Raw genomic sequence first — 27,174 nt, 5'->3', positions numbered from 1 at the left:
ATTTTGCATCTACACTATGAGCCAACTACTTAATATTATTATTTGTGATATGTGTAATTCATTGGGTCTGGTCAGGTCTGATCCTACTTTAAACTAAAGATGTGGTTCAATAAATTGCATACATTAAATAGCTGATCATAAAACAAATACACACAACCCGCCTGAACAACACAACTTGGTGGTTTTGGCTAGTGCTCCACTTCACTCTCATGAAACTTTAATCACCTCTGGATGCTGTGACGATTCAATCTTGATCAAAATTGGTATTTCTAAAAGACAGTAAAAAAAAAGAAAAGAAAGAAAAACAAACATGTGTTTTTGATGCTGCAGCACGGGCGCGGACTAAACATTAGAAGTGAACAGAACACGTTTTCTGTTTTTGATAATGTAAAAATCGCCTCTCTTATCTATAATTCAGATCAGGGGGAGCGGCGGTAAGCACACGGTAAAGCGTGTGCACCCTCTGCACCCGAAGGACACGGGATTTGCGGCAGGAGGAATAGCATGCGGGTGCCCTTTAAAGAGGGAGCGTGAACGGTGATCCGAATCAGTCGGCTGCAGCGTGGACCATGTGTGCATGCATCCTCCCATCCCTCCCATTCAGCTGTTTTAAAAACGACCCCCCCCCCCCCCCCCTCCAAATCCTGCTCCCGCTCTGAGTGCAGTCATTTCTAGTGCAGAGAAATGTCCCTGGTGACACTGAGGGATGACGCAGGCTCTCTCTTCCTTTCTCTGTTCCACTACACCCCCCCTCCCCCCCTCAAACACACCCTCCTCCCCCTTCTCAGCAACACCATCTTTTTCCTCTTTTCACTTGCTTTCCCCTTCTTCTTCTTTTTTTTGTTGCTCTGGCGCTCCCCCTTTCTCCATTTCTTCTCCCTCTCCCCCACTCCTCCCGCTGTCTCTCCTCCTTCTCCTCTTCCTCCCCCTCCTCCCTCCCTCCCTTCCTTCCTTCTCTCTCTCTCTCTCTCTCTCTCTCTCTCTCTCTCTCTCTCTCTCTCTCGCTCTCTCTCTCTCTCTCCCTCTCTCTACTCCGGCACTGCAGTGCTGATTGTGATTGCACACACACACATACACACGCGCAAGCACACACGCACACACACACACACACACACACGCACATACACATACACACACACACACACACACAGGAGCGTAGCTGAGAGGCAAGGACTGCAGCAGCATGCACCAACCGCGGCTGAGCTGTTCGGGGACACGAGGAAGGGGGAACTGAGGAGAGGAAACAGTGTGCTATCTCACAGCAGCCTACGTGGGCATCTTTGCAGCGGCCGGGAGCGATGCATTTCAAGAGCGGATAGCTTATGTTATCCGGCCTTCCCCCCCTGCACTGCCTCTGCATCCCGTTCACCCTGCTCCTCCCACTCCAAGTCTTCCTCCTCCTCCTGTCTACAGCATCATTACACCGGACTACAGATTGACCGGGACTGGTCGAGCGGCGGATGGTCAGGTTTGCCCCGGCTGGAAGACACCTCTGTGGCTAAGCTACATCTACACCTCCGCTGACGGCTGGATTGTAATCGCCATCCGGAGCTGGAAGACGAGCCGACGAGCCAAAAGGGGCATCGGATGTGTTGTGTCATTTCTTTTACCAGCGTTGTCATTTGGCGCATTTGCTCTATTTCGCTGCTTGTTTTTTTTTTTTTGCCTTCTCTGAGACTGGCTAGCAGGCACTGCAGCATCAGGACCGCAAGACCCATGAAGCAGTAGGGCATGAGGACCCAGGGGCGACCCAAAGGAAGGGCTTGAGTGCTTCCATTGCTACCACTGCTGCTGAGGTGCTTATCTTGATTTTTTTGATTTTTTTTTTCCTCCAGAAAGGGGTGTCTGGTGGGGGTTGGGGTGAGTGGTGACAGCACAGGTACCCAGGCCCCTGCAGAGCAGAGCAGAGCGGGTGGCTCTTGCGTAAAGGAGGCAGGCAGGACGTCCTGTGGGAAAGAGGGGGGAGAAGAAGGGCCGGCTCGAGCGTTGGGCTCCTGATGGTGGCTATTTTTGTCTCCCCTAGCTGAGTGATTGGGACAGCGGGTGGAAGAGAAGATGCTTATGGCCCGAGACACGGCGCGGGACGAGGCTCAAAAGCTACACAGGAAGTGGCTGAAGCACCAGGCCTTTATGGCCGAACTGGCCCGCAATAAAGAATGGCTTGCCAAGATCGAGCAGGTGAGTGGAGGTGGCATGGGCATGATGGTAGAGGAAGGGAGGGGAGGCGTGGATGGGGGTGGTTTGGACGGGCCGGAGCAGGTGAGAGCATGGCTTGAGTGACAGTGGGTGTGGTGGCAGTGAAACGCTGATAAGGTGAGAGAGAGTGTGAGGGATGTCATCACTCAGCTTTTCATTTCACCACTTTGCTCGGGGACATCCTGAATTACGTTCTCAAGGTTACGTCGCCATGGTGGCGGTGTTGTTCCGGTTCACAGGTGGTATGATCCCTCCTCCCTCCCCCCTCCGCCACCCCCACCGTCCGTGGTTCTCTGGTGTCTCTGCCCAGAGGTGAGACCACCTGGATTTCACGGCTCGGTTACGGAGGTTACAGTGAATCACACAGAGGACACGTAACCTCCGCAGCAGTGGAGGCCAAACACACAGGAGGATGCCGGTTCCCTCTCGTGCCCATCTATATACAAATGCTGTCTGTCGGAAGAAATATACATCGTCAGCTCGCATCATGAACACCCTTTTTTTTTCTTTTTGGCCCCACATTCCCATCATGCTTTGCTACTCTGGCACAGAGCAACCGTCCCGTCCACACAAAATGTTCCCCGTGCCGTCTGCCTCGGCGGAGCTCAGGTGGGCTCTTTATTAGCTGATGAGACGGCCTCCGTCTCCGCCGAAGTCAGCCAGTCAAACGTGTCGCCGCTGTGGTTCAGGAGGCTGTGATGATCGGCTCGGTCACACGCGAAGCTGCTGCTGATGAGGCGGACATGTGGAAACCACGAGATCCAAGAGGGCTTAGCTCTTAGTGGAAAGGTTTGCATACTGTCATGTAGAAATGTGCACTGGTTATAACGGTGTCAGCCCCCTTTGATGCTTAAACAATTGAAGCAGAATCGCTGACTTCAGAGATGCACTGTGTTCTAATTGATGCAGATTGATGAGATCTCGGTTAAACCAGGAAGTGCTTCAGCCCTCGAGCATCATGCGAAAGACGAGAAGCAGGAGCGAAAGCCCCTTTTGCAACATGGATCCTATAATTCACCAATTGCTATAAATACTCATTATTTTCTCATTCCTGCAGGTTAACCAGCATATTATTTATGTCCGTTCATGCATTTCAGTGGACCCAAAAGCTGCACCGGGGCAAAATCAATCGGCGCACAATGATTTATGGTGTAAAGTGTGTGCGTTTTTGTTGTTGTTGTAATATTAGATAATCAATTTGCTAATCTAGAAGCAAGCGAGTGGCTGCTGCCAGTCCTCCGGCTGCGCCTGTGGCACTGAGAGACATGACAAGTCGCTCCTGGACACACGTTTAAGAGAAAAATGCTGAATAACGTGATGGCTGTGCTGATGAGGATTATCAGACTGTGACCTTGCTAAAATGTATTTACATCTCCGATAACATCCTGAGAGGTTTTGTTGACATTTCCGACCGTTTTAATTATTAATTCTTTATTGAATACATTAAAAAATTCATTAGACTGTATAGATTTTTACACATTCATGTTTTCATAGTATATACGGTCTTATTAAATATTCATACGATAGTGGCGTAACTAATTATAACCACGGCCCATGAAGACGAGGCCCCACCGCTGCATATGACCTAATGAGGAAGCCCTCATTAGCCGTCACCGGGTTCACCACAGTCCAGACCCTCCCAGTTGAGCCGGCAGACACCTCCTCCTCGTTCAGTCACGATGCGAAAGAGAGACTTGTGCTTGTAGCTGAACGTGTGCAGAGTCGATGTGTCTTTTCTTTATGTTGTCTTTCGCTCCAGCCGGTTCCCAGCGCGAGCTCTCTGCGGCCATATCCAGACGTGCGTCCTGTGGCTTCGGAGTTCAGGATATTCCATTTGTGATTTTGCGACGTTACAGTCGTTTTTTGGTTCGCAGTGTGCACAGGAGATGGAGTTTTGTTTTTACAATGTCAAAAGTGGAGAGGCTCGTGTTAATCATTAAATGTGGCCACATTGCTCATATATAAATATACAAGATGCTACGATTTAATGTCATAATGACACCAATTTGAGCATTCACTGGGATTTAAAAACAGGCTTCAAGACTCTGGATGGAACTTGTTACCTGAGCCTGACGTGGTTTATTTTTAAACTTATGTTTTCTGTTTAGTTTTGATGAATAATGTGGCGCTGAAACGATTAGTCAATTTAAGGATTAGTCAATTGATAGAAAATTAAGCCGCAACTGTTTTGATCACCGATTAATCGCGTTATCCGCGCAAAACTACGACCATTCTCTGGTTCCAGCGGCTTTCCAAATGCAGGGATTTGCTGCTTCTCTCCATTTTTAAGCATTGTAAACTGAACAGCTTTGAGTTTGAGGGGAAAAAGCAAGTCATTTGAAGCTGTAGGATTTGGGCTTTAGGGAATGGTGACTGTCTTTTATCCCTGATTTCTGGCATTTTATAGACCGAGCAATTTATCAAAACAATCAAGAAAATTAACAAGCAGATGAATCAATAATGCACTACAGTTAAAACAGATAATCACATGGTGGAACAATGACATTTTCATATATATATAAATATATAGAAAGCTGACTTGCTGGGACCGCTGTCAACATCCTCATCATATGCCTGTTATTATCTTCATCACTGGTAAAATAGAATGAAATGATTCATTTAAAGGAAGCTGGACTCGAGTTGAGGACACTTGAGTTGGTGTATGCTCAGCACGTGATTTTATTATCACAGATCACTGAAATATACACTATTTAGAAGATGTGACTGCGGGTTTGAAACATTTCTACATTTGATTAAATGTTTTTAAAGACAAATAACATATTATTACCTGTTCAATAGTGCAATTGATATGCAGTATCACTGAAGAGTAAAGCCAATGCTGAAGTTTGTTAAAGCTGAATTATCTCTACTGACCACCAGGAGGGCGACTGCTCTGGTTGTATAGAAGTGTATATAAATGACTCTACTTCTCTCTTGATGTATTCCCTTAGTAAACATTTTAAACATGAGTCTGAATCTCTAATTTCCAGTATTTTTCAATACAGTATGATATTTATTTAGGCAATAATGGTTCATTTAGAGTCAGACGATAATGCACGGTATGCTTTAGGGCGGGGCTACAAGGTGATTGACAGGTTGCTGCCCTACCAGAACCGTAAAGTCTCTATGTCACTCCTCCACAGTCCAAATATGGTCCCTTATGTTTATTGGTTGCAAAAAATCAAGATGGCAGTGGCTGTAATCCAAGATGGCGACAGCCAAACTCCGAGCATCAAAAAGGCAGTACACAAACCAATGGGTGACTCCACGACCACTACCACCACTTCTTACAGTCTATCCTCATATGGTATGCATCTTAAACCACCATGGCAGCATGACGCCTTCTCACCAATAACCAGTCGCCTTTAATATACGTGCACAATATTTTAATATTTTTCCATAATAATACAAAGTTAGCGCAATACTCTGATCAAAGAGACAGAGAGCTCCTCTAATAGAGCTACATCTCAGCTTTACATGAGAATGGACTGAACCGGATACCGCTGCACTGAATCATCAGTGTGTTTGAATAACCTTTATTGCCAAATACCAGATACAACCAACTGGAAGGATTGAGAGAAAGATGGCTGCTCTACAGAGGTTGTCTCTCCCGTGCTGACCGACACAAATTCCTGTGTGTGTAGCCACGTACAGACGGTACCAGGCACACTCATGTCTCCGCGACCCTGCTAGTCTCCCATAATCTACCCACGTGTCTCTCTGTCCATCGTTATCTAAGGGGAGGGGAGAAAAGATGACGGCGCGTGCTGCCGCGATTGGAGAACTCCGCGTCCTTTTTTGGAAGGGTTCCCACCTCCGCCCCTCACCTCTGTTCTCCCAGTACTTACTCAGCACATGAAGCCGGGCCGACTCGTGTGTGTGTGTGTGTGTGTGTGTATGGAGGTTCTGTGGGTGCTTCTCTGTTACAGTGAGGCCGACCTTGTGCCGAGCCTCAGCGTGGGCTCAGGGGTCAACGCACAGACAAACCATGGGCCTGTCCAGTGGCTGACTGATAAACACTGTACCTCTTACATATTCACACATGCAGAATATATTAGGGGCATCTTCATATTTAGCTGCTGCCCTATTAACAAAATAATTCAAATCACTTTTTTACTTTTTTACCTTCCTTTGTATGTGACTGGAGACAAAACAGGGATGATGCCTTTTCCTTAAGACGTCGTGCATTTAACATGGATTTCAATGTACGCTTCAATTATTCTATATGCTTATTTATATGATAAAATAATTAATCCCAGAGCCCAAACTCTTAACAGGCCTTTGTCACTGAGGACATTTGCAACACAGGCGCCAGAATCAAATGCCGGCATTGTACGTTTCTGCAAAGCAGCAATACATCGAATTTCAAAAAGACATTTCCACATATGTATTAATCAATGTTATAGTGTCTTGACCTCTCGTAGCTCTTTTGAAGCTGCAGTCTTAATTACGTTCAAGTCTAGGGAACACGATTATTCGGTTAGGGTTAGCAAAAGATCATGTTTTGGGTTCAAATTAAGTATGTTGCTTTTGGTTTTTCACGGGACTCGGGTACCTCTTCTGGGGCAGAGTCCCATGTTTGACCCAGACTTTCATTTAACATATCAGCGTATCCTCATGCAACGGTTCCTATGATATCTTATGGAAAGCTACTCCTCATTTTTCATGCGTTTTCCTGTAAATACTAGCAACATGCGTGATTCTTGTGACACACCGTCGTTCTTTTCAAAATTGACTTCTATCTGCACAGGAAACAACTCAGTTAGGTTTAGGTAACAAACCTACTGAGTTAGATTTAGGTAAAGATTGATTTTTGGGTTCTAATAACTATGGAAATCCTGAGACTTAGATATATATAGATATATGACATATTGTTTCACTTGGGGAACGGACTGAAAGATTGCCGTTTGTTGGACCCATCCACCTTCCCAGCGTGGGCTATTTTACTTCCTCGTTCATGAATACGTGGGTAACATACGTAATAATTTTGTGAGATATCTCGAAATTATGGCTGTAGTTATTGCAATGAATGCTGGATAAGACCTACCTGAACGTATCAGTAAGAAAATATAGTGCAACTAATAAAATAAAATGATGGCTAAATTCCATTTCGCTGCTTCAGCTTCAGGGTGCAGGTCTTGTGCGTGCTGACTCGCTGTCATGACTTTACTGGGACACAAAGCCATTGTTAACGTTGTCAGTAACGCATGCATTTCCTGCTATGCCGAGTCACAATGTCTCCTGTCAAACTGATATTTTTCTAAACTTCGCGACCACGTCTGTTGGGGACTACTTTCAGTGGTAGATTACAGTCGGTGCTCTAGTCTAGAGCAGCGGTACCGGTCTGTGGGTCCCTTGGTACCGGGCCGCACAGAAAGAATGAATGAAAACGTTTTGATCGATTATCAAGGTCGGAAAAAAGTGTTTCATTTTGAAAAATAACCGGATACATCCGGCTGTGCGTCTAAGCCTCTTGACACATGTCAAGAGGTTATGTGATACGTTACCCAAATACGTTTTAACTTTGCCGGTTCTGGATTAAAATCAAGGCTATCCTGAGAAATGTCGAACATCCTGTTTTTGTGAAGTAGACTGGAGACCAAGGTTTAAGTTACAGAGTAGACTGGACATAAAGGTCTAAGTTATTGATAGACTGGACATAAAGGTTTAAGTTACGAAGTAGACTGGACGTAAAGGTTTAGGTTACGGAGTAGACTGGCCATAAAGGTTTAGATTTTAAGGAGTAGACGGGACATAAAGGTTTAGGTGAAGGAGTAGACTGGACATAAAGGTTTAGGTTACGGAGTAGACTGGACATAAAGGTTTAGGTTATGGATAGACTGGACATGAAGGTTTAGGTTAAGGAGTAAACATAAACGACACACGTCGGGTGTCGTTGTCTGCCCATCACTCGAAATGAACTGGATCGTAGCAGAGAAACAAACTCATGGCTCCACTAATTCGGCGTAATGGTGAGTTGTATTTTTAGGCCGTGAAGGCCGGTCTGTGAAAATATTGCCTTAAACCGGTCCATGGTGTGAAAAAAGGTTGTGAACCGCTGCTCTACAGAGTATTTAAGAGGACGGTGTATATGGTAGTGTCCTGTTCACGTTAATGAAGGCTTTGGCTATTAATAATAGGATCAATCGGATCCATTTAACATGGTTTTAGTCTTTGTATGATATCTGTATTCAATTATCTTCAATTATTTTCATCCCTTTCAAGTCATGTTGAACCTCACACATTTTATAGTGTCAGGCAGGACTTTTTAAATATCCTTTTTTCTATTTAAATTGTGTCCCACCTATTATGCAATATCATAAAGTAAATATTAAGCATAAACATGCAATTCAGGCTATTTTGGTTGTTTTAAACTGTGCATTGTTTAATTAGCAATCACGCTGTTTTGCTGCTATGATATGAAGTAGCGCTGCATACATCGTCGCTGAAAGCTCGTGTTAATTCTCTGAATGAATTTATTAATGATCATCTCTTCCTGTCAGACAATAGCAGATAACAATGTACCACATGTTGGGATCAAATGTTTGGGTCTATAGACATCTGCATTGTTAAAGATATGTGTCAACTTAAACAGCCAACACCGCCATCATATTAGCATAACTAAAGATGTCGTGTCTGCTGCAGGGTTTTAGCAAAGTTGGCAAACATATTGACGCTAACATCTAAACCTCACTAGCTCTTTATTGTCCATGTGGCTGTTGTGTGTGAGATATAATCAACCTGGTCAATGACGTAAACTTATGGACAACACAGCTTTTTTAAATCTTCAACCCAACGACGCGTTAGCTAGCATTAGTGAGCATCTTTTAGATACGGTTTAGCTAACGGTACTTGCTTCTGATTGGGGCACTGCACATATGTTAAAACACTATGAGTTATGAATCCAGTGCAGTCACTGTTCCCCTGCTATGAAACAGCAGCGTGCAAACACTACAGTGTGCAACGTGTTTGCACTAGAAATGCAGCTGCAGTTGACATCGTCTCTCCAAAACACACACCAGCGTTATCGATGTTATACTGGGATTATTAAATGGTTTATGTTTTATGTATTGTCCTGATGCTCTTGATAAGTCTCGTATTTCCAAACCTCTTAATTCAAAACAGTTTAGAGTCATATTTTCAACATCCAACAATGACTTTCAGTACATTTTCAATAAATTGTGTAAAAGTAACGATTTGTCACGTCTTTAATGCGGTACAGACTAATTCCCCCTGCTGTTTTTATATTGCTCTCCAGATGTTGCTGTTCTTCATAATAAATGTGAACACATTATTTTAGCTTATCGTACTGCAGTTATTGTCCTAATTATTTTCTTCTAATTTTTAATATATTACTCATCCCAAACCTGAATATCTGTGTTTTTAGTCTATTACATCCATCCTGCTATTTTATATCCATCAATTATTTGTTTAATTTACTACATACATGATTTTATTTATTATTTATGACAGCAGGTTCAAATAACTGCAATACGTTTCTGTCTTGATGGCAATACTGCTTTCATAAGGCGCATGCTGCTGGCATCACACGCCACTCATGCATTCAAGCTCTTTAGCATGTGCATTTTAGAAATAGGGAAATCTACTAATCCAAGACGTTTGAAAATACTATTTCTTACAGAATTGTAAATAACAGCACATCCACTCAAAGTTGGTTGGACGCCGCCATAGTAATACATACGTGTCACTGTTGCATTGTGGGTTGGGCAGAAGGGGAGACGTGGCATCAGAGAAGGACGCTCCCGTCTACATTAAGTGATATTTGCCGTCTCTTGCAGGTAACGGCTACGTTGCATAGTGTTACTTTCATGCATCCAGAGGGTGTGAACACATTGTTGTTTTTGCCAGTATCGTATAAAACAAGCCCCCCAATCCCGCCCACTACTTCTCTATGCTGCATCAGCATCACAAGAAAAGCCTGCAGAATTCGGCAACACAACTCCTCTGCCGTAATCGCACGATTCCTACGTGGTAGCCATTCAAATATCGCACTGTGTCAGCCGACCGCCTCGAACATTTGCTTTCGCAGATGCCCTTTGGATCCGACTGTGCCCAGGCTGTAGCACACACCCGCAGCCTCATTCCTGCCCCACAAACCTTTGATTCCCTCTCCTTTTGCCTCCCATCTTCCTTTTTACTCTGCCTTTCTGCTCTCTCTCTCTCGCTCTCTCTCTCGCTCTCCACCCCCCTCTCTGATTTCTTCTCCCTCTGCCTCACTGTGTGTGTCAGTAAAGCCAAGGGAGGGAGGAGAGAGAGACAGAGAGAGAGAGAGAGAGAGAGAGAGAGATACCTGCTTTCTGCTGGCTCTGCATTATGAGAGGGAGAGCGAGGCTGGGGGAAGATAGGAGCGAGAGTGCGGGAGAGAGAGAGAGAGAGAGAAAGAGAGAGAGATGGGTGGTGAGCGAGTGAGCGCTAGCAGCAGTTAAGCAGAGAGCCGGTGCCAAGAGGAGGAATGCAGCACTGCATTATGAAAGCCATAGGATATAGGTCCAGCTCCCCGCGAAAAAAAAAAGATAAAGGAGGGGAAGCAGAATTTAGAAAAGATCGAATCCATCACGTGCACGGTTGTTATTACGACACGGGTAAAGTATGATCGTATGCAACAGAGGAATGTGGAGCAGGAACATGAATCAAATCCGCAGAGATTCTAAGTCACGACGGCGTGAATGCAAGAAAACACATCCCAAAATCTTGTGGAAGCACCTTCAACAACCTTTGAGGAGCCCGGTGATAATCTGTTTCAAGGGAGGGCTTCATTGACACAAAGGGGAATGTGCCACAAGCTTTGATCTCCCCACATCTCCTCATCCACATCACGTCATGAACAAAGCCCAAGATTTAGGGGAGGGGAGAGGAGCAGAGGAGCACGGGCGGAGGACATCGCCGGCGTTTATTAGACTTACCACGCATGATTTTTTTAGGTCAGCCCGAGGCCAAACTTTGCCCCATACACCTGCCTCTCTGCTTGCGGGGGTGGGTGTGAGGGGGTGAGGGGGGCTCTCCATACTTGGCATGGCGCTGTGTTGTCCCAAGCTATTTTTGGGGACAAAACTGAATTTAGCCACTCTCTTCCAGCGCCATGAACAGAGCCCTTCTGCAATAATGTAATCTATTAAAACAAGATCCACCGGTTCATGGCTTAGAATAGCGTGTTGTTCTTCGTGTAGATTTGTCGAGGGCTGCTGATATAGTCCATTTGTCTTTGAACACTAATTCCCTTTTGGTAGAGACGTTCCATCGAAGGATATCAATTACCTAAAATCGTTGGTCGTGTGAAAAAAAGATGGATTTCGAATGAACACGGTTCGATTTCAGAAATAGATTTCCTTTGAACTTGAAATCTAAAATGGTGGACGGATGTGTGCAGTTCACAGATTTGTGGTAACAAGTGAAGCAACAATCATCTCAGCCCATATAGGAAGCGTCGCCGCAAGCCAACGCTGACATTAAAGCAGCGTCCGAGTCACTCAGCCAAGAAACGGCAGTCCAACACACAATGTCTTTCTTTCCTTTTCTTAATCAGATAGATTTAACACCTGTGACAACAGTGACTTAAACTGATGGTTTAGGCCAGTGTAATTGGTCATCACTTCCTGTGTCCAGGAGGGTCAGGAGCTGATCCAGGAGAAGCCGGAGCTGCGTCCAGTGGTTCAGCAGAAGCTGGAGGAGATCAGAGAGTGCTGGTCCGACCTGGAGAGCACGACCAAGGCCAAGGCCCGTCAGCTCTTCGAAAACAACAAGCCCGAGCCGGCGGTGAAGAGCTACTTGGACCTGGACAACCAGCTCTCCCACCTGGAGCAGCAGCCGCCCCAGTTGGAGCCGGTGCACCATCTGCCCACCTTCAACGAGCAGCTCCAGAAATTCCAGGCAAGTCTCAGTCTCGAGAGCTCCCTCGCGACACGCTCGGTGTCGCCCGAAAACCCAAATGATTCTTTCACGTTTGAAACACTTTCACGTGTAAACCGGAGCGGCTCCCCAGCCACGAAGGATTTATGTTGGAGGTAACCGCCATCAATTGGTCAAACTCAGCTTATGTACTGCCCCCTCTCATTTGTAAATTTGCGCTTAAATGTCTACAAATATATTTCACTGCACACATAACATGAAGGTAAAACTTTTATATCTGGAATCTTGAACCTCATTGGGAAACGGTTTCGTAATGACATGGAAATAGTCAAGTACCTCATAAAACCTAGGTACAGTAGTTGAGTAAAAGTCCTTAGATACATTCTACATTTAACTGAAAATATATATATTTTTTAAAAACAGCCTTGGTTCTCACACGCCATGTGACCATGAGAAACGTTGTTGAACTAAAACTCTCGGCCTGGATGTGGCCAATGCCTTTGACGGACTGCGTCCTTCAGCTCGCTGTTGTTTATGTAATTTCCCCGTCTCCAACATGTGTCCACCCATGATGCTGTTGTGGCGTGTTCTTGAACACATGAAAAAATGCAACACATGCTTTTTTATCCCTGCCCCCTTAAAGTGAGGCAGTCCGTTACATAACCCTGAAATGTTCCAATGGGAAAACAGCTGATGTGTGTTTGTCCGTCCCTCATGTGGCTGTAACATGACCTCCCCCCCCATCCCTCCTTTCCCCTCCGCTGCAGGCTATGGAGTCTCAGATTGGGGACTTTTACAAGGATGTGGGAGAGCTGGGTAGCTTGCAGGGGGTCTGCCTCCCCCAGCGAGGGCTGACGGCAGGCGACAGGGAGGGCGGCGGCAGCGAGGCCGGCGACAGGGAGGCCGGCGACAGGGAGGGCGGCGAGCAGTCGGGCGTGGCGGAGACCCGCATCGTCCGCCTCATTGAGCCGCTGAAGGAGAGGCGCCGCATCCTGCTGGCTTCCAAAGAGATGCACCAGGTCGCCCAGGACCTGGAGGACGAGATAGTGAGCGCACACTTCTTTATCCCTCTTCCCCATCCTTTCCCTACACATACTCCCTCTTCTACATACACTGTTTTTAATTCCCTTTTGGAACACCTGTCAGTATATGGTATTATGGTGCATGAAAGAAGGAATGCATGTGGCAATGCGTCAGTGCCGTGGCTTCCATGTTTGACTGTGAGAAATGTAATGATCTGACTGTGGTTACTTGATAGCTGTGGATTCAGGAGAGGCTTCCCTTGGCCTCCTGTAAGGATTACGGGACTAACCTCCAGAGTGTGCAGCAGCATGTCAAAAAGAACCAGGTAAGTGTCAGAGACGACGTTTGGTGGGCTAAAATGTGACCCCCGAGCACGCTCAGTTTGGGAACTCACCTCCGATTTGGTCCTTCAGACGCTCCAGAGGGAGCTGACGGGGCGGCGGGCTCGCGTCGAGGAGGTTCTGGACCGCGCGGGGATCATCGCTTCGCTGAGGACTCCCGAGGTGGAGTTTGTGCGCGAAGGGGCCGGGCACGTGCGCCAGCTGTGGGAGGTTTTGCAGCTGGAGACGGAGCGGCGGTGCATGATGCTGGACGCCACGCTGCAGGCGCAGCAGTACTACAGCGAGGCGGCTAAATTGGAGTCCTGGCTGTCTGGTCAGAAGCTCCATCTGGTCAACGAAGAGAGAGGCACGGTACGGGCAGCGCGGTCGCTCACACGGGGGGGGGGGGAGGTTCATTTCTTTCTTGCCACGATTGTGAAAGTGAACCCTGACGGCGTTGTGATCATCTTTTTTCAGGACGAGGCGAGCACCCTGCAGCTGCTGAAGACCCACCTGGCTCTGGAGCAAACGGTGGAAACATACGCAGAGACAGTCGGCATGCTGTCCCAGCAGTGCCAGCGTCTACTGGAAGTCGGACACCCAGAAAGGTGTGGCTTACGAGCACTCACAAAGCAGCGCATACAGGCCCAAGGACAGAGTAAAGCTTAACCTTTGCATGTTCCGTGTGCCGCGCAGGAGAACACGGGGGCCGACATTGTCGATGCGCGTCTCGCCGGCAGCTTTAACGCTTCGTTTCCCTCCGTTTCTTTTCAACAGCTCGCAGCTCACCAAGCAGCAGACGCACGTAGACCGGCTGTATGTGTCTCTGAAGGACATGGTGGAGCACAGGAAGACCAAGCTGGAGCAGCAGTACTGGCTCTACCAGCTCAACAAGGACGTGGAGGAGTTAGAGAAGTGGATCACGGACCGGGAGACGGTGGCCAGTTCCACCGAGCTGGGCCACGACCTCGAGGACGTCACGGTCAGTTCCTCAGCGCAGTTTGGGGTCGCTCCAACTGCATGACACATTTCACATCACTACAATTAAATGCCATTGCTTTTTTTTTATATTTAACAAGCCCAATAAATTTAAATGAAGCTGAATATAAATGAGCCCAAGTGTGAAAGCGATATTAGAAAACACAGTGAAAATAGCTTTATCACGTCAGGGGTTATTCTCATTGAAAGGCCTTGACTTATGTATTTACCTCTTGTATTTATTGTGATACAAAAAGGTGAAAGACTGTAATAAAACTTACAATCTAGCTTAAAATCTCCTGAGGAATCAGTTTCAAACATAAGGCTATATTTTGTGTTTTCTCTTTTTCAAGATAAAGTAAAAAAAAAAAGGAAAGCAACATTAAATATTACAGTTAGTTTAAAGCCCTGTTATCTTTTGATCTGATTCAATTTTGAGATTATAATTTGATTTTAATGAAACCAAACATTATTTTTCCACGAGCCAAGCAAAAATGCAATGGGATAAGGACTTATTATTTCCATTATGACCACCATTTGTAATCTTTATGTCGTAAATTCGTTCATGATCACAGCATTTATTTTATGGGCTCTTTAATTAATCAGCAACATTGGCTGCCATTGGCCCCGTACACAACGGATATGACTTTTGTATGCTTTGTTTTATACCATTATTAAGCATGACACAAGGGAAAATTAACCACCTTTTATGTGGATGTCCAATCAGTGCTGATGTTAGATGGAATAAATTCCCCAGTGTGTGCTGTAAGGCCTGAGAAAGCTTATCTTATCCGCTGTGGCCTCGTGCCGTCACGTACAAGCATGCAACAACATCAACAAAATGACAATTAAGTTCATATTCTTACAGCGTAATAGAAAAATACAACCGCACACCTTCTGAAGTCAGGGTTATCTTTGAGACTGAACTAAGAATTTGAATCGCCCCGTTAACTCATCGTAAAACACGCTTCATTCAAACTGGACAGACAAAACTCAACAAACTCATCGTGGTCAGTCTCTCCACAGCTCCAACCATCAACTTAATCCTTAATTTAGAGAGTAAGATGTGAAAATCTGCCGTCTCTTCACGCTGTTTTACCCCCCCGCATGCATCTCTCTGGCACGGCGGCTGCCCGTGGAAGAGCAGCTTGTCGGAAGATCTCACTCCTCCTTTGGAAAAAAAATACAATGAGAAAGATGGCTGGCCATATCCTCCCCACTTACGGCTGAATATCCAAGTCAGGCGAAAAGATCTAAAATGTACACCGTAAACGTCTTCTGGATACTTTTGGCCGCAACGAAGCCATTTTCCAATGATGGAAACGTAACCAGCTTGCAATACAAGCAGAGAGAACAAGATGTTCTCGAATGGCATCGCACCCCACAGCTGAAGAAGAAAGAGCATGGACAAGAACTGCAACCGTTAAAAAAAACTCAGATAGCTAACTTTCAAATTCTACAAATGTTCCCTTTAATAAAAACAATATTGTGACGAATAACCCCCATTTAAAAATAAATAAGAAAGGATCACATATGCTTGTGTTTCATGAAAAAAGGAAGAGACTGATGAAGAAAGTTAACCTAATGGGACTTTTTTTTTGAGGAGATGGCAGATACTCACGACACACAGCTTCTTAACTGTCCTAATGTGTGGAAATAACATAATGATAGTAAATTATAATAACAGTTTAAAACACCCGATGTTTGATGACTGCTACTCCAATTAAATCAACTATAGATCTATTGTGTGCGTCACAGAATATGACTGATCTAAATAAAAACCAACAATACACTTTTTTTGTACTAAAAGAACATAACAGACGTAAGAGAGCAGCTATAAATACCAAATAAAATATAACATTTCTTTGTAAGAGGCTGAAGGCATAGGTTGATATTATAGACTTGAACGATAACTGTGACTGTGCGTCTGTATAGATGAATGCCCCAGGCTGAATGTTTCATGAAAACTAACAAAACGAGAAAGAAAAAAAAGTGTTTGGGTTTTCATTAATGACTTCTATCTTACTCACATCCTGTCATATTTATGTTATCAATACATTATGGCTGCAACAAAACTATTACTCTCTCAAAACACACATACGTATGAATCAAAAGGAACAATTCGTGCTCTGTAGCAGAAACACAAGTCCAAATTGAAATAGTTGTTGATCACTCACGCTGACTAACAGACAGTATTAAGTAGTGAGGAGTCCGTAGTCGCAGACAGTCAATAAAACACGTTTTCAAAAGGTGTGAATCACTGCAAACCACGAGAGATCCATAAGCATATAGTCATAAGTGAGCAGCAGAAATATTAGGCTGAAGGGTCCAGCAGAGTGCGAGATAAGCCGTGGACAGACACCGAGATACACACTTACACACGCACACACACAAACTTATACCTTTTCTCCTGGTGTTGAGCATAATAATAATAATATTATGAGCCTCACACAGTAAGTATGCATTGCATCAGTCTCACTCATCTCGTGCACTGTCGTGTGCTTCCTGCGTCTTCCAGGTGCTTCAGGAGAGATTCACCAAGTTCGCCTCGGAAACCAACAGCGTTGGCCAGCAGCGCATGGAGCAGGTGAACAAAATGGTGAACGAGATGATCGACTGCGGCCACTCGGACGCGGCCACCATCGCCGAGTGGAAGGACGGCCTGAACGAGTCGTGGGCCGACCTCCTGGAGCTGATGGAGACGCGCCGGCAGATGCTGGCGGCGTCGCACCAGCTGCACAAGTTCTTCACCGACTGCAAAGAGGTACAGCCGAAAGCAAACACCCGCCTGTGATCCAGGTGTACCGCGGATCTATTTGAAAAGGTAGACAGTCTGGCCGTGACACGCGGCTTCTATTTTTAAAGCTGCTCGTGACGACGACGCTGTCCTGTGTTGTAGGTCTTGGCTCAGATCGCGGGGAAGATGAAGCAGCTGCCAGAGGTGAGGGCGTGCCAAGCCAACATCACCAATCCGGCCACCCTGCAGAGACTCATGCACTCCTTCGAACATGCCCTTCAACTGCTGGTCGCACAGGCAAGTGATGCGATGTCTTTCTGAACTCATCAGGCACACATTGTAGGCCCACTTCCTGCTCATGGGCACAAGGTGAGTGCATATAGATTTCACCCAACTTATTTTTGAGACACAACTCCATATCATGGACGAACCCAGCCCTGAGACTGGAGACGCACATTCAAATATGTGCTTGACATTCAGAAATCCGATATAAAGCAGGTCAATGTATTTTCTAAAACACAACTGTTCGTCGGGCTGACTATATTCTACTGGGACGAAGCCGCTAACTGCCTTCAATCCCGTCTCGGTGCAGGTGAGGCAGCTGCAGGAGAACGCGGCCCAGTTGAGGACCATCTATGCTGGTGAGAAGGCCGAGGCCATCATGCTCAAAGAGATGGAGGTGATGGAGGCCTGGAAGGAGCTGCTGGGCTCTTGCGAGGCCAGTCGCGTCCAGGTCACCTCGGTGACGGACAAGGTGCAGTTCTTCTCGGTGGTGCGCGAAAACCTGATGTGGATGGAAGGCATCATGGGTCAGATCGGATGGGATGAGCCCAGGTAGGACTTCTGTTGTTGTTCACTGTCTTGAGATGTGGTTAAACCACCGCGCACCAGTCTGTGGTCCAGGTTTAGTAGCTGCATTTTGTGGTTCAGTGTTTAAAAGTCTCTGTGGTCTAGTGCAGTCCCTGTAGACACAATTTAATTTCAATGTCGTGTCCCATTAGGCTGCTGTTCCACCTTGACCCAATTCCACATGACACTTTCTATATCATGAAATGCAGGCTACACATTTTACATCGTGATCACTGCCAGTGTTCATCATTTTACTCAATTACTGCCACAGTGGAATAAGCTCAGAGTACGTCCACTTGGCTTTGAGGTCGTTCAGCAGCTGACGATGTATGAACATATGCATGAACATGAGCACCGTCGGACTGGTAAAGATGGAAAACGGATTTGCATGTTCTGTATAATGCTGCAACTAAGTTTAATATTAATATTTTTTATTCTGGTTTGTTCAAGACAAGAAATGAGAATAAGTCATTGAGACAATATTCAACATAATAATAAATAACTGAAATAACAGCTTCAACTTCTGTTACTGGTTGGTCTGTGGTTTATTTTTCAAGTCCATTGGTTGTTTAGTTTATACAATTTAAGAAAAAGTGAAAAATACCCAGTCCAAGCCAGGTGACGTCTTCAAATTGCTGGTTTTGTTCAAACAACAGTCCAAACATAAAGATGTTCATTTTACAGTACAACACAGAGAACAGCAAATAGAAAGGGTCTGAGGATAGAAGGTGTTGTATGCTGTGATTAAACAACCCTTGAGGCAAATTTCAGATTCTAGGTTAGATAAATAAAACTGACATGGCTTATTACTTGTTGTAAATGTTTACCATTTTTAATAAATGGCTCAATGATTAATTGATTATCAAAGTTCTTGTAAGCCAGCACAGTGCCGCATCTAAGATGCATACCATATGAGCATTGTATCCAGACTTTATAGCATGATAGCTTAAAAAAAAGCAGGACTGAATTTCACTAGCAGCTCAGTGAGGCTGTAAAGCTCTTTGTTAAGAAATGTTTGTTGAGCCTAAATATAATAATTTGCCACGGGGTCAGCAACGTCTTTGGCAACTTATCTCGTTGTCTGTCATTTCAAATTTTTTACGACCCTTTCCATTATAATTCAAATGTTGTCTTACCCTGTCATTTAAACTGTATTTCATTAATCTGTTTTTTAATAATTGGCATGCAAAGCAAGATTATGGATGATGCATTTATAATGGCACGAGAAGAAGAAATTAACAGAGACAGTTGAGGCCAATTCAGGTTAAATACAATTGTACAAAATTACAATTATTAATTTACTGATCCTGCACTGGGAGAAAATTCCATGCAGACTGCTAACATCTTACACTCTGCAGGTATAAGGATTCCCAAACAGTATTTGGTGCTTCATTTAATCTGAATAATCTGATCCATCCTTCCTCAGGGATTTGACGGCTCTGGAGGTGATGATGAAACAACATCAGGATCTGAAAGCCAAAGTAGACGGCCGCAGCAAGACCATCCAGCAGTGTGCCGATCTGGGCAAGATCCTAATAGCGGCCGGCAACCCTGCATCAGAGGAGGTCGGCTCACTAAACAGTGCAACACATTTGATTGACTGTTACACAATCCACAAGGGAATACCCACACAATTACTTGATTAAGATGTGGCAATGTGTTGTTGTGGTCATGACTGCGATGTGTCTGTCACCACAGATACAAGAGAAGCTGGACAGCCTTCTGGCTAAGCAGAGGGACCTTGTTGAGAAATGGGACAAACACCAGGAGAAGTTACAGCGCAGTGAGTAACTCACCAGACGACTGCATCAGAGCAGAGCAGCTTTTAACACAACGCTGTGTTAAACGTCAAAGGGGCTCAAACTACAAATGTTTTTTTCCACTTTTATCATGAATCATGAATCATGTATGAATCTTTTAGTTCTTCTTGTGTGCGCTAACGCTCCACACCCGCTCTGAAATAAGAGCGTGTACACATTTGCCTCGATAGAACGCATAAATATCATCATCACGTAAACAAGCATGTTAACAACGGATTTCAACTGGGCTGTGCGTTGGTGTGATGGTCACCATGCTGTTGATCTGCTGTCACCACCAGAGCAGGAAAAGTTCCAGTTTGCCCAGGAGACGGTAAAAGCGGAAGCCTGGCTCAAGGCCAAGGAGCCGCTGATCACCTCCAGAGAGCCCGAGGGAGGAGGGGCCCGGGCGCAAACAGACGAGGTTGAACAACTCATCCTTCGCCACGAGGCCTTCCGCAAGGCTGCTGTAACCTGGAAAGAACGCTTCAGCTCTCTCCGCCAGCTTTCCGCAGTAAGCTTGACTGTAGATAAATGTTTAATCAGTTTTTGGTGGAGTCACAATTTAATGCTGCTACAGGAAGAAAAGAAAAAAAGTGACCTTGGGATGTGTGTTTGCTTAGCAGGCATGGCGCGAGCCATGAGTTTGCATTGTTTACGGGTTTACTGCATGTGGTGTACCCCCATTCACTGCACCTCATCTGCCTTTCATGCGACATTGCTTAGTAGCCAATAAAACAGACTGTTTTGAAATAAGCAGATCACTCCTGATAACTTGTACCCACATTTTATTGGACTATTCTTTGTTTTCTGGTTTTAATTGAGTTTATGGAGTGCTATTAGTTATTTAGTTAACTCTCTCTTTAGGCTGAGAAGAAAAAAGAGGAGGAGAAAAAGACCACCCCGCTCTCCAGCCGAAGGATGTTCCCATTATCATGTCTGACTCCCAGCATTCCCTCAACCAGTGCTACCTCATCTTTCTTGAGGCAGACTGTACATGCGCATATAGAACACAAACCCTTACAGACCAGTCTGGATCTTGGTGCCACCCCTGCAAGCCAGAGATTGTCCTCAACCCTAGGCAGCTACAAGCCAGTTATAAATGGATCAGGCTACCACGGATTGGAACAGCAGAGCAGTGGGAAGTTGGTGGGCTCCTCGTACCTCGGAATGAACCAACAGACGGTTGGGGGTGGAAGTGACTCTGGTTTCTCGGCGCTGACCTCCCAGAGTGGTGGAGCAGACACTTCTACTTACCTTGGGATAAACCATCGAACTGCTGGCAGTGCAGAGAGCTCTGGGTACTTTGGACTGACAACTGGGAGTGTGGGTAGTATGCAAAACCATCAAGGCAGTGGCAGGTTAGGAAGTTCAGGTAACCTAGCTCAGCAGCCAAGCAGTGGAGGTATGGGAAGCCCTGGCTTTCTGCCTCAACAGAATATGGGCAGTTCTGGGTATTTGGCTCAACATCAAAATATGGGCAGTTCTGGATACTTGGGACATCAGCCTAATTTAGGGAGTACAGGATATTTGGCACAACAGCCTAATATGGGGAGCTCTGGGTATTTGGCTCAGCAGCCTAATACGGGGAGTTCTGGGTATTTGGCACAACAGCCAAATACGGGGAGTTCGGGATATTTGGCACAACAGCCTAATATGGGGAGTTCTGGGTATTTGGCACAACAGCCTAACATGGGGAGTTCTGGATATTTGGCACCACAGCCTAATACAGGGAGTTCTGGATATTTGGCACCACAGCCTAATACGGTGAGTCCTGGATACCTAGCACAGAATTATCAGAGCAGTGGGGGATTGGGTAGCTCAGGCTTTCTGGCACAAAATAATTACAGCAGTGGAAGTCTGGGCAGTTCTGGTTACCTGGCGCAGAGTGGTGGCATCCTGGACCCCAAAATGGCGTATGCATGGCAGCACCTGAAAGCTGACTTCATGCAGCCCAGAATCAACCACATCCACAAGGCCGTAAACCCACTACTAGAGGCCAGCAGAGTGCAGCGGGAACAGTTTGGGGACATCCCAATGGCAGACATGGTCGGTCCAGAGTCAGGGCTGGAGCTTCTCCACGGCCGTCTTCAGAGGGATCCCCGTGGCAGCCGCTCTGATCCTCAAATGGACCATCTGAGGCGAGAGAGGGAGTACAAGCTGGGTAGACAGACCTCCAGCGAACAGGAGATCCAGGCCAGGCTGAACGAGTTGCCACTGATTGTGCGTCAGGAGCGCTACCGGAGGCGCCTGGAGAGGCAGTCGTCCAGCGAACAGGAGGGGAACGGCAAGCAGAGGATACAGAGACAGGACTCGAGTGACCTGGAGGGCTCTGTTAAGGAAGGCTCTGACAAGCGCTCAGGGTATGTGAATGAGTCGTGCTGGTGACAGTGAAATTCGAATGATCTTTACAAACTTTGGTATTACTGTTTTACTAGTCAGCACTGTCCTGTGTGAGCCTAATGATATTTAAGGAGTTTATATTGATTGTATTCACTGTTTGGGTGACTCATGTCTGTCATCGCTTAGGGACAAGAGATCTACCATGGCAGAGATTGTAGAACAGGCCCAGGAGAGAGAGGCAGCAGAGGTGAGTTAGCTTCCATACAGTATAGCACAACGGTGTTGTGCATGTTAGTTTTTGTGTCTTGGTTGTCACATTCTCATGTTTCCACTTTCTTAGGCGCGAGGAGAGCCTTATCGCCCGACAAGCAGCCTCTCAGCACCCGTGACTCGTTTTGACGGACGCCCTCGTGCCCGAGATCGCCCCAAACCCAGGAGGAGGCCCCGTCCTAAAGAACCTGAGGAGTCAAGACGTTCTCGCTCGGCTCCAGCTACTGGTGCCCCAACGACACCTCAACCGCCTTCACACACTGCCCAAAACGAAGGCTTCCTCTACCGCAAAAAGGCCACCGCTTCTGACCTTGAAGCTCAGCAAAGAAGCCCAAACAGGTACAACCATGACTGATAAAAACCATACAAGATAGCTTAATTTATTATTCGCGTAACCCCATAGCTATGTGACATGTATATATCATCAATCATAATCTGTGTCATTTTAATTTTACAGCAAGTCCTGGATGAACGTATATTGTGTGCTGAAGGAAGGACAGCTGACCTTCTACAAGGATGCTCGGCATCTTACCACAACATACAATGAGGAGCCCCCTGTTGAGCTCTCTAACTGCACGTTTGATCCTTCAATGGGATACAAAAAGAAGAAAAATGTCTTCATTCTTCAGTAAGAGCTTTTCTATTGCGGCAGAAATTGTGATTTTAAATTATGATTTCACAGTTTTTGAAGTATAATGTTGCAATAAAATAAGAAATGACAGCAAATGTCAGCAGATTTAAAAGAAAAACATAAAATTACAAAATATTAAACAAGTGCAATATTATTAGTCATTAGAGAGGTAAAAGGCATTGATGTGCATGAGAAACTGACAAGCCTTGTTGATTTCCTCTGCAACAGAATGAGCGATGGAATCAACTTCGCATTCCATGCAAAGGATGAGGTGAGAACATTTACATTTGAGTCATGTTTAAGAAAAGCAGACATAAGACATAGTCCACTTTACTTACTTTAAACTGTATAAGTGCCACATAAGAGGTTCATGAAAGACTACAACTGTAAGTGTAAATAAGAGATGTCACTGAAGAGACTATGTAGTCATGATAGCTAGCTTGCAACAATCCTCCGTTAGGCCAGGATAAACAGACACACAGCAGGTCCAAACAGCATCAGGGGTGTCATTTTGTATTCATATTTTTAATAAAGTATGTCCATCGAAAAATAGGTTTACCGTAGCTTGACATCGTTTGACATAGCTGGGAAGATTAGGCCAAACTCAGTCTCCCAGAGGGAACTGGGACATGAACTCAGTGAGATGGGGACCCTCCATGCTCTCAAGGCAAACCCAGGGTCAGTTTGCAGGTTATAAAGCTAATTAGCTTCCCAGTTGCAGCACAATAAACATCATGTACACTTACTTACAAATTTCACTTGGGGCCGGTTAGATGCTGGTGTGGTCTGGTCTCTTCAATGTCACTTGCGACACATATGAGGACCTCGAAGGGCGCTCAGGGTGGCACAAGGTTCCATCTTGAGCGCCCTTCCAGGTCCTCATATGTTTTCGAGAGGTAGTCATCTTGGGTGGTTAGCATAGCAGCATTAGTCTGGATGTTAGCTCGCCGGCCAGCGTGGTGATTCAAAGCAGCGGATACACTCTCTCTCTTGGCGGTCTCCGAGATGACCAAGACAAATTTAGTGGTGATCTCTGACCATCTCTCTAATGTTTGCCAGCAGGGAGTCGTTAACATTGGACGGCAGTTTACGACGGCCATGCTTAAGCCATGTGGGGGAGTGTGCGACCAGCTAGCGTCATTATTGCTCTTTTTAGCACTAAAACAGAGAAAACATGACACATGTTAGAAAAATGTCTGCACGTCTTCTATGGTTTTGGTCTGTACATGAGATTTGTGGAAGATAACAATATATTAACAATCTCGTCATCAGCCTTATGTTTTGAAGAGTAAAAACCGAATAAGAAAAGGAATATAAAAAGGAACAGATTTAGAACTAACCAAGTGCAGCAAAATGGAATAAAGTAAAACAAATTAAAACCTGAAGACAGTTGTCATACGTTTTTGATCATCACTGTATGCAAATAAATGTCAGACATTGCATCAGTTTGTCTATTTTTAATTTCCTTTCCTTTTGTGTTATTTAAATAACAGGATATGAGCAGAATACACATGTACTGTCAGTACAACAGCAGAGGAATATTTCTTTTTTTGATGCTTCAGGGAATTATCTCAATGCAGTGTCTATGGAATGTGTGGCCTTCTTCTCACAGTACTCATGTGCAGAGGAGACTTATGGAAGAATTGTATTAATGTCCAACTGAAATAAAATCTTTTTGTTTCGTTTTTTTGCTGCAGCTTACGTAGCTGTTCTTTTAGGACTGAGTAGCTAATTGACTTTACCTGGAAAGGTGTGTCAGTTTGCAGGTTAGCAAGCTAATTAGCTTCTCAGTTGCAGCACATTAAACAGCATGTACACTTATCTGCAACTTGGGGCCGGTTAGATGCTGGTGTGGTCTCTTCAATGTCACTTGCAACATGTAAACAAGGATGACATGTAAACAAGTCTGTTTACTCTCCTTCTCTATGGTACGTGTATTTACTAGAAACGTTTTGGAGATATCAGCCGAATCGACTCCCGCCAATTATTTTCCAATATAATGGAAGCTCTTGGCTTTTGGTGCTCAGAGCACAAAGAAGTGTTACAGCTCATCCATGAAGACGCCATTAATGTTAACATCTCATGCTTTCACAAGCACGAGCCTAAAATCTAAAATGATGAAATGATTCATCCCCCCCAAACACAATATGAAAAACATGCAAAAAGAATATGATTACATAAGAGAGAGACTCCTTACATAAGACGTGTGTCATTTGCTTCGTAGGAGGACCTGAAGGCCTGGACTTCAAACATCACCCTCTCTATAGAGCACTCGTCCTTGGGCAAGTGGGACAAGCCGGGCACCTCGTCCATGGACCCTGATAACTCGGAGAGGAAGGAGAAGTCAGAGGGGGACGCGGACGCCAGGTCAGAGAGGTCCGAGCTGGCCGAAGGGGAGGAGCGGTCCGAGAAGGAGAGGTCAGAAAAAGGGGAAGGCTCCGAGAAGTTAGACACGTCAGAAATTGCCGACAAAATGGAGGGCGGGGCGGGGGGCTCCAGCACGTCTGGGAAGAGCAAATGAGGAGCCCCTTTGTGTTTTTAACATTACTCACTGACTAAAGGCGTAGGAGGCGGTGGGTGGGAGGGACGGATGGAGAGCATGTGCAGCGGTTTGCAGATCCTCAATCACAGAGCCGGAACACACCGAGGCCATGGTCCTCGGACTGACTATTGTTACTGTGACAGACTAATCTCTCAGCCCCTCCCCTTCACCCAGGCAAATACATCAGTGCTTGCATTGGGCCACCTGCTGGTAGATAGGAGGTCGGCCCAGACAGACAGACAGACTCCAACAAGTGGTCCCAGGAATTAGTCACCGTCACGTCCCATCGTTGATCGTTTAATCTCTTGGATTCACAGCATCTTTCTGTATGTATCTTTGACTGATAATGTAACGCTCTGTCTAGCTAGACAAACCCGAGAAGCGGTGAATGAAATGTTTCACAATATCAAAAAAGAGCAAGAAAAAAAGAAAAAAAAAGTTTTTTCAAGCAATATACTTTTTTATTTCTTCTCTTTGTCAAAGAGATACAAGGGGAAAGAGGAAACAAGGAATAATCGCAAATGTGAACTCTATGATTTGTCACATCCACGTGAGCTTACTCCAGGCAGTTGTGCACCTTAGACACTTGACACACCTGTATACTAATCATACTGACATTTAATCCAGTCACATGGCTAGCTTTGAATCATGTTAATATAACGGAATGCTGGTGTTACCCACCTGACTTCATTGGTGTCAATGAATACACAGTTCTACAGTCTCTTTTTTTTTAATTTTTTTTTTTTTACAATTTTCATTATTATTATTGTTTGTACACGACGATCCATGTAAAAAAAAAAAAGAAAAAAGAACTTTCCATCAAATTCTAATCCAAGGTGTGTTTAAAGTGGCAATGCTCAAAGTAATGCTAAGCCTAATGTGACACGATGCCTTTGTATACAGTACATGACAAAAAATCTGAACATTGCATGAAAAAAGTCTACTAGTGCACCTGTTGAACTTGCCTTTATTTTTCTGTTTGTGAAATAGGTCGGGCAGTATTGGAATTGCAATAATTGAATGTGAGTGTGAGGGTTTGAGGGATGGGAGGGGGGATGGCAAATTGTATTTTACTATCACGGTCCACTTCTGAAAATCCAGAGGTAAGTTTGACAAAGTCTGGTTGTCTTCTACACCACAGCGCGCATGAGAAGAAAGGGATGGTTTGTTTTTTTTTGGACAGGGGTACACCAGATTAGAGACTACTCCTTGATCTGTGACATGAAGTGAGACGCCACATGGCCCCTCTGCTGTTTGTACTGTATTACTGCAATTCATTTCCAACAGAATGTATTGATTTTCAGCTGTAAAATGTTCCGTCGCCGCCGTGTTTTGCGGTGCCCCAAAAATTGTAAAAGAAAACAAACAGCCCCCTGAAGCGGTTTGGCTGAGAGTCGAGCCTCTCCGTACCCTGTGTGTTTCATTTGAAGTTCAAACCGATTGGAATCTCTCCATCAAAAGGCAAGTTAAATGTAAAACTGTCATGATTCGAGTCATGAATTGTATATACCTATCTTTGTATGTATACCAATAAATCCTGTGCTCTAATAAAACAATACTCTGAACTGAAATGGGTAAAATTAAAACATTTGTATTAATCCACAAATAAAGAAAAACAACCG

The 27,174-nt window shown here is 45.1% G+C and overlaps 1 protein-coding gene across 1 annotated transcript; it reads left to right on the top strand.

Moving 5' to 3' along the window:
• Positions 1-1,025: 1,025 nt before the first annotated feature.
• sptbn4a (spectrin, beta, non-erythrocytic 4a) lies at positions 1,026-27,123 on the top strand. The gene is made up of 19 exons (XM_068600424.1): positions 1,026-2,178; positions 11,821-12,084; positions 12,831-13,109; positions 13,322-13,411; positions 13,500-13,778; positions 13,884-14,014; positions 14,184-14,388; positions 16,903-17,148; positions 17,284-17,418; positions 17,714-17,955; positions 19,397-19,535; positions 19,669-19,753; positions 20,069-20,280; positions 20,634-22,129; positions 22,296-22,356; positions 22,450-22,718; positions 22,837-23,007; positions 23,239-23,281; positions 25,235-27,123. The coding sequence occupies exons 1-19, from the start codon at positions 2,056-2,058 to the stop codon at positions 25,529-25,531; spliced, it is 4,767 nt and encodes a 1,588-aa protein (XP_068456525.1). The 5' UTR covers positions 1,026-2,055; the 3' UTR covers positions 25,532-27,123.
• The last annotated feature ends 51 nt before the right edge of the window (positions 27,124-27,174 follow it).

The sequence above is a fragment of the Clinocottus analis genome, unplaced genomic scaffold, assembly GCF_023055335.1.
Source record: "Clinocottus analis isolate CAN_PGR_092001 unplaced genomic scaffold, fCliAna1.0.p SCAF_5, whole genome shotgun sequence".
Classification (NCBI taxonomy): domain Eukaryota; kingdom Metazoa; phylum Chordata; class Actinopteri; order Perciformes; family Cottidae; genus Clinocottus; species Clinocottus analis.
Note: the sequence above shows the minus strand (reverse complement) of the source record. Positions and strands in the feature narration are given on the sequence as shown.

Coding starts and splice junctions, on each gene's coding strand:
- sptbn4a (XM_068600424.1), top strand. CDS start 2,056: ATGCTTATGGCCCGAGACACGGCGCGGGACGAGGCTCAAAAGCTACAC. Junction 14,015..14,183: donor GAAGTCGGACACCCAGAAAG/GTGTGGCTTACG, acceptor TCTTTTCAACAG/CTCGCAGCTCACCAAGCAGC. Junction 22,357..22,449: donor AGGAGAGAGAGGCAGCAGAG/GTGAGTTAGCTT, acceptor CCACTTTCTTAG/GCGCGAGGAGAGCCTTATCG.